General features: G+C 47.4%; 1 protein-coding gene across 1 annotated transcript; it reads left to right on the top strand.

The window, feature by feature from the left end:
* Positions 1-2601: 2601 nt before the first annotated feature.
* Positions 2602-7069, top strand: LOC134433431 (serine/threonine-protein kinase PAK 3-like). The gene is made up of 3 exons (XM_063182278.1): positions 2602-2697; positions 5373-5510; positions 6843-7069. The coding sequence occupies exons 1-3, from the start codon at positions 2653-2655 to the stop codon at positions 6927-6929; spliced, it is 270 nt and encodes an 89-aa protein (XP_063038348.1). The 5' UTR covers positions 2602-2652; the 3' UTR covers positions 6930-7069.
* Positions 7070-7404: the final 335 nt, after the last annotated feature.

Raw genomic sequence — 7404 nt, 5'->3', positions numbered from 1 at the left:
GGCAAAATGTCAGTGGCCCCACGTGTCCTGTAACTGGCTCCCAAGGGAGCAGAGAAATGGGCTGTTGGAATGTCAGTTCCTAATTACTGCAGTGCCTAATCACAAGGCAGTTTGGCAAAGCTCAGCTGTGTCATTGCAAAATCACTCGCTCCATGTGCCTTGTGGTCTCGTGCCACCAACCTCTCAAATTACTGATTTTCAATGTCATTTTAGGTGGCCATCAAGAAAATACAGCTTCAAGGACTGAGGAAGAAGGAATTAAAAGTCAACAAACTCATGGTCATGAAGGTGAATAGAAATCCCAACCTGGTTAACTGTTTAGACAGGTGAGTTGTGCTTTTGTCCCATGAATGTTTGTTTACATATTGCAAACATGCAAGGTAAAATCCCACTTTGGTCACTGGCAGAAAATAGAGCTTTAATATTGGCTAATTATTATTGCTCTTTTCATCTCCAGTGGATGGGAAGAGATTGCATTTTTTCTGCATGAGTCTTCACTGGCACATGGTATTTGAAAATTGTTCAAAAACCCGGATGATTTGTGTCTTACTAAATCAATGATCTCTATATTCACAGCTACCACTTTGTTTTAGAGCTTGATTTTTTTCAAGTGTCTTCTTATGTCCAGGTAAACTAACAAGGATTTCCCTTGGATTGTTGCCACTGGTTTTCATTGCTATGCATGCCAGGAAGATTAGGTGCTTTTTTCCAGAAACACCATGCATGACAGGTTTTTTATCTGGGCTGTTTCTAAGCTGCACATTTTGCTTGCTGCCCATCTAAGACATCTCCTTTTTTGCAGCTGTGCCTTTCTCCTTGAGACTGCACAGATGGCAAACAATGCACAGCCAAGAGGAAATGTCTATTCCTTTTTTTTTGTCTTTGTCTCAAAGGGACCTGAAAAGAAGAATCAACCCATGTTTTCCAAACAGGAACCTAGCCATGTACATTCATCTCCATGCCCTTGTTTCCTTCTTTCAGCTACCTTGTGGATGAGGAACTGTCCCTGGTTATGGAGTACATGGATGGAGGCACTCTGAGCAATGTCATCAGCCAGGTCTACCTGTCGGAAGATGAGATGGCAGCCATCAGTCGGGAGGTCAGCAATCCCATCTGTGTTTCCAGGGGCTTGGGCAGGATTGTCTGGGAAACAGGGGCTCAGAGCTGGAGTGATTTCCTGTGCCAAGCTTTGTTTCTGTGTTGCTTCTATTCTATGGGCAAGTAAAAGCATCTCAAGTGAAAGGCCTGCCAGTGCCCCTTCACTCCCTGTACTCAGTGCCAGTACTCTTATCTCCTGCTGTAGTATTCTCACTCTGTCTCTTGTATTTGTATTTGTATTTTTATTTGCTGTTCTCCACCTTGCCTCTCTAAACATTTGCCTGGAGTCTGTCTTCACTGCATTCCTTGCCAGTAAAAGCAAAGGAGCTGGTGGCCGGATATGAAATGACCAGCAAAGAAAAAAGACTCATTTCTCACAGTCCTCAGCTGAAAAGGACAGTAGTGCAGCCAAAATGCTCTTTGCTTCCGGGAAGTGACTGGTGTGATACTTCCAAGCCTGTGCTGAGGCCAGCAAGAAAATCTTTTCCATGCAGCCTCCCACCTAAAAGTGATCCACTAAACACCAAAGGGAGGCACTTTTCCTTTCCAAACCCCTCCTTTGTCCTCTGCACGGAAAAAGCACGTCCACTGCAGCAGGAATTGTCCTGGCTGGTTTGCAGGGGACAGCCTACAACAGCAGGTGCTGTTGCTCTTTCAAAAGCTGACGTGCCTTTCCTCAGAAAGGTCCCGCTCTGCAAGTGTTGGAGCAGCAAGCTCTTCCTCTCAGTGGCCATTACTGTTCTGCTCTTACTCCCCATTCCCCTGGAGAGGGAATCTTTTAGATTCTTTGTTTCCTTTCTTGTGTGATGAAATCACATCACTCATTTTTGCCCTCCTCTTTCTGTTTTCTCTCTCAGTGCCTGCAAGGACTGGATTTTCTTCATTCAAACCACGTCATCCACCAAGATGTGAAGAGCAGCAACATCCTTCTCAGAACTGATGGTTCTGTCAAGCTGGGTCAGTATATTCTTGGTCAAGTGCAGCGTTCCAGGGATGTGGGTGTGGGGCTGCTTGGAGTGACTGCCAGCTCCCCAAAAATGGTGCTGGTGGCAGTGCAGGGACCCCTGCTGCGAGCTGAGGGCACAGTTGCAACGTGCACAGAGGTATAAGGAACCACAAGCAGTCAAGAGTGGCCTTGTTCTGTGTGTGTCCCTTCCAGACAGAGGGAGCTACAATCTAAAGCTTCAGGGGAATGAAGTCCACTGCTGTGAGCAGCGTTAAGAAGCCTGGGATTTTTTGGAAGTGGCCAATTCCATACTCCCTTGGCTAAAGCCCCAAGGAAATTGAGCATGGACAGTTCTCCAGGAGATCCAACAGCATATTCTTAGCCTGAGAGTGGGGAATTCTTTTGCTTGGTTTCCTAATTGGAGCTGGCTTTCATGGTTTGTTGTTTTCTCCACAGCTGACTTTGGCCTCTTTGCTCAGCTCAGCCCTGAGCAGGGCAGACGGAGCTCCGTGGCCGGCGCTGCTGGGTGGCTGGCGCCTGAAGTGGTGACAGGCCAACCATGTGGCCCCAAAGTGGACATATGGTCTTTGGGAATCGTGGGCATCAAAATGGTGGAACGAGAAGTTCCTTCCTGGAATGCAACTCCTGTCTTGGTAAGGTGCAAATACTCACTGATCCCACTGTCTTTCTCACCTGTCCCATGTTCTGTGTGCCATTGGACAAAATCCCATTGCCATCTGCTGGCACCACTTCCACCAAGGTCTCCTTCTAAAAATGCCCCTGCAGCACATCAGCATCTGCTGTAGCTTTGGTTGTATCAGAAAGGGAAGTGGCAGTTCAGAAACCTAACCAGTTCAGAAACCTGCCATTTTGGCCTCCAGCCATGCCTGACATTTCCCACTTGTTTTTTGAACAATGTTGTAACTCTGTTTCTGAAGGAAAAGAATTTTTCAGTGGACAGGGTAGACATGTGATAAATATCCTGAGAAATAGAAGTTAGACCTTCCCAGTTTCAATTTTATAGAAAACATAGGAAAAAAGGAAAAAGAAAAGTAAACAAAAAAGGAAAAGAGAAAAAAAAAACCTACTACCAAAGCAATGCCCAAGCAGTTCTGCTTGCTTTTTCATTTTTTAAACACAGCTCTTCTCTTCCACTCTGTAGCATCTTTTCCAAATCCTGTGGTCGTTGAAACTTTCAGGCTTTCAAGTCATCTGTACATTGTTCAGTCATGTGTGTGAGTGGCCTGGATAAGTGTAGGATGTGTTTTTCTCCGACTGCAGTTAGAATTGTTTGCCAAACCCTTGGCTGTTTCTGGGTACTTTAACAAGTTGATGAGCTCGCAGGCAGGTGCCTGGGCTGGGATCCACCGTGGGCAGTTGACACCGGTGCTGTGTTTCTTTACCTCAGGAGCAGGGCCATCCCTGGCCTGCACTGTTATAATGACAGGGAGGGCTCCAGCTCCCAACCATGGCCAGTGGCTGAGCTCAGCTGAGAGTCAGGATAAAACCCTCTTCGTCACCTCTGGTGATGTGGGAAAAGGACAGAAAGCCGCATCAATTATTTGTACACAAGGGGAGTGCATTGCCATTTCTGGCTTTGAAATTCTCCTTTGGGTTGAAGAGGATAATAGCAAAGTCTCTTTGGTCACCATCTATTTCAGTGCCAAGAGCACAGAGTTATCATGACAGTGGTGGGCATTTTTATGGAGACTCCAAGACCTCTTGCCACTGTTATTTTTGTCTATTTGAGATAGATTCTGCAAGTTGAGGTTTGAATAGTTCCAAAGGTGTGCCTTATGTTTCTAAATACCATCTTGCAAAAGCAGAATGAGCTCTCTCCCCCTGACTTGTCAGTGTGTAACGGCTTGGTTCCACACTGGATAATGATCAACTGATGTCTTGCCAATCTACACTGTAATTCCTTGGTCTAAGGAGTATCAGAAAGACCTGCTGAGCTCCATGGACACTGTCAGCTGCATGGAAGTGAGCATCCTTGGCCTTGCTGAAGAAACTGGAGCTCAGCTTAGGTTAGATGCTCTTGAGCAGGAGAAAGGCTGGAATCCTCAGGTGTTTCCAGAGGCGTGCGTGCCCAGAGGGACTGAGTTCTGGGGAGCAGCTGGATGTTTCTGCACATCATGGAAGGGGATTGCCAGACAGCTCAAGCCTCACCACAGGCAAACACTCCCCAGCTCTTCTCAGGCAACATTTGCTTTGGGTTTCAAGTTGTTCCCACTTGTCTGTCTGTGAAGATGCCCCTCAAACCACAAGGCAAGCCTCTCAGAACTGGTGTTACATTTCCAGAAATGAAAAAAAGAAGCCCAAACACAAGAAAGTTGCTAAGGCACTGGTTTTTAGGGAGGAACTTAACTCCCTGTGCAGTTTCTTCTCACTGGGAAACGTGCCTGAAACCTGGGCATGAGGGTGTAAAGGCCACAGAGTCTCTTCTGCTTCTTGTGCAGTGCTGCTGAAACACTCAGTGACCATGTTTCTCTCCTAGCCCAAGTCACATTCTGCCCATCACCAAGCCAGAGCCTGGTGACGTGGAGAGCCTGCCAGAACCTCCCATTTGTTTCCTGGCACTTTCTGGGATGGGCCTAGCATTCATGCATTGACTAGAGTAGCCAAAGGAGCAGAGGGTGACCGTAGGGATGGAACCTCTCCTTCTGATTTGACCATGAAAGGTTTTTCTTTTCCATGTAAGGAAAGCAGAAATTTTCAGACTGCTGAGAGACAGAGCTGCAGGTGGCTCCTGTATGTCCAAGCAGGCGTTTTCATGCCAGTACATTTGTGCATGGATCATAATGTGTCTGTGTTGAAGATGAGATTCCAAAGATTTGTTTCCCTACCTGAGGAATACCTGGTGCATTTCCTTTCTTTTCTTCCAATTCCCATTCTTTTCAAGAACAAAGCAAAAAGATTGATTCATTTTGTTTTATGGCAGCTGTGCTTAAGGGACAAGAAGCACTGCAGAGATACTTTTCATGTACTAACCCTTGGATAGAGTAGAGTTAGTATAGCAAAGTCCTTCTTCCAAAAAGCCTCTCAAGCTGGTATGAATCCTCAGGGAAGGAAATGCGCTTGTGCTGATGTAGTTCCCACTAACCAGGTCAGTCAATGAAATCAGCTGCCAAGGCAAGATCTGTGGGATGTTGGAGAGGCTGTGATTGCATCGGGGTTTGGGTTTTTGGTCGGTAAAGGAAAGTCATCTCTGGGTCTCTGCCAGGGCAGAAACTGCCACTGCAGAGTGGAGCTTAATCAATGGGATCTGGGAGAGCAGTGACAGATGGGAAAGAAAGCAGGTGGAGCCTGGTGTCTCCTTTTTCCCCAGCCCCAACTCCTGATAGCCACAGGAGGAAGACAAAAGCTGCAGCAGCCCAACCTATTTTCATCTTGCCTGCATGACTTCCTGAGCTGCTGCCTGCAGAGAGACGAGGCGCGGTGCTGGTCTGCCAAGGAGCTCCTGCAGGTAAAATGTGAAGGGGCTGCAGGTGAAACAGGCTCTGAGGGATGGGCTCCTCCTCCACTCAAGTCCAAGGCAGCAGATGAGCCCCCTTCCTCCTCACCTCCACTCTTGCTGCTCTTCAAATGAAAATGGTGAGGAATCCGAGACTGGGCTGGGCTGGCAGGGTCCTGTAAAGGTCCTCTGGTGCAAGTGTCCTGCAATGAGCAGGGGCATCTTTAAAGAGATCAGGTTGCTCAGAGCCCTTTGCCACCGGAGCTGGAATGGTTGCAGGGATGGGGCTCCTACAAGCTCTTGGGGCAAGCTGTGCCAGGGTCACACCATGCTCCGAGTAAACAAGTTCTGATTAGATCCTATTTGTGTTTAAAAATATTCACCCCCATCCTATTGTATCTGGCCCTGTTAAAAAAGATGTCACCCACTTTCTTCAAAGCCACTCTGAAGTCTTGGAAAGTGGCAATAAAGTCTCCCTGGGGCCCGTTCTTCACAAAACTGAATAACTCCAGCTCCGTCTCCATTTCCTGAGTCAGAGAGGTCCTCTGGATGTTTCTGTCACCTTCTTTTGTAATTTGGTGGGGTTTTCAGTTTTATCTAATGGCAAAAGAATTGAAATAGAGCAATGCGGGGTTCAGAGACATGAAATGGTGGTGGAGGAACCCAAGGAAGCCAGTCCCAGCTGAGCAGTCAGAGATTTGGCTGTGGGCAGGAGAGGCTGTGGGGGGCTCACTCTGAGGGGCCCTGGTTTGTGCCCCCCAGCCCACCCTCAGAGGTTTCTGCCACACAAACAGGGACAGCTGGGAGGGACTTGTCCCAGCCCCATCTGCTGCCTGGCACGCTCAAGCAGATGGGAACTGTGCCAGGGTTACTGCCAGGTTGTGTGGCAGAGAGGGAACTGCAGGGCCCAGTGCCACTGGGCTGGCCCTGCTAGGAAGGAAGGTGCCATCCAGCACACAAGGGGCAGGGCATGGAATGGTAGACACTGCTCTGTCTCCCTGTGGAAATCAGCACAGTGCCTGTCTTTCAAAGAGAGGGACCAGTGTGAGGCTTTGGAGTTTCCTGAAAAGTAGAAACTCCAAGGACAAAGAAAGCACAATTTCTAGAGCACTGGCAAGGCAAAAATCTCAGCAAGATGAAGACACCTGGATAAATGGATGAGTGGGATTCTGGACCAGGTTTGCCTGTGATGGCAAATTCCTGCACATAAAGTTGGAGGTGTAGATGGTCCCATTGTTCCTCTTCCTGTATCCTTCTAGCAGCCAGAGGAATCCTGTGAAGCACTGAGCTTGGAAAGTCATGGTCCATTGTTTTTTGTTGATTTGTTTTTTTCCCTTTGGGCAGCATCCATTTGTAACATTTGCTGAGCCTGCGTCCAGCCTGGTGCCACTGATTGTTTCAGTGAAGAAGACGAGGGAGACAAGAACGTGACAATCACATCAGGACCATTTATTCCTCAACCAGTTTAGAGTAGGATTGTAGGTTAGGACTAGGATTAGGATTAGGATTAGGATTAGGATTAGGATTAGGATTAGGATTAGGATTCGGGATAGGTTTAGGATTAGGGTTAGAGTAGGATTGTCTAATAGGACTGCAGAGTAGGATTGGAAATGATTAAATTTTCTGAAACCACACCTCACCTTGAAGATTCCCTTCCTTCTCACTCTGCGAATAAGCTCAAAAATTTCTTTCTGAATTGTCTGTTGTTTCTTAAAGGTGGAAAGTGACACAGTGTCTTTGGCATGGTGTGAAAGTGGGGAAGGATGTTCTTCATTCATCCTCTCCAGACCACACTGCCTTTTGAATATGGCCCACTGGTCTGTTTTTGGCCAGCTTTGGTACTTCTATTTGAGGCAGAAAGGGCAATGGCATTTGAAAGCAAAACCAAAAGAAGAATGAGGCAGCC

Source organism: Melospiza melodia, unplaced genomic scaffold, assembly GCF_035770615.1.
Source record: "Melospiza melodia melodia isolate bMelMel2 unplaced genomic scaffold, bMelMel2.pri scaffold_18, whole genome shotgun sequence".
Classification (NCBI taxonomy): Eukaryota; Metazoa; Chordata; class Aves; order Passeriformes; family Passerellidae; genus Melospiza; species Melospiza melodia.
This window is presented reverse-complemented; position numbering and strand designations above follow the sequence as displayed.

Bases quoted from the DNA above. Each gene is read 5' to 3' on its own strand.
- LOC134433431 (XM_063182278.1), top strand. From the start codon at position 2,653: ATGGTGGAACGAGAAGTTCCTTCCTGGAATGCAACTCCTGTCTTG. The intron at 2,698-5,372 runs GTAAGGTGCAAA...CTTTTTCCCCAG, and splicing joins GGAATGCAACTCCTGTCTTG to CCCCAACTCCTGATAGCCAC. The intron at 5,511-6,842 runs GTAAAATGTGAA...CCCTTTGGGCAG, and splicing joins CTGCCAAGGAGCTCCTGCAG to CATCCATTTGTAACATTTGC.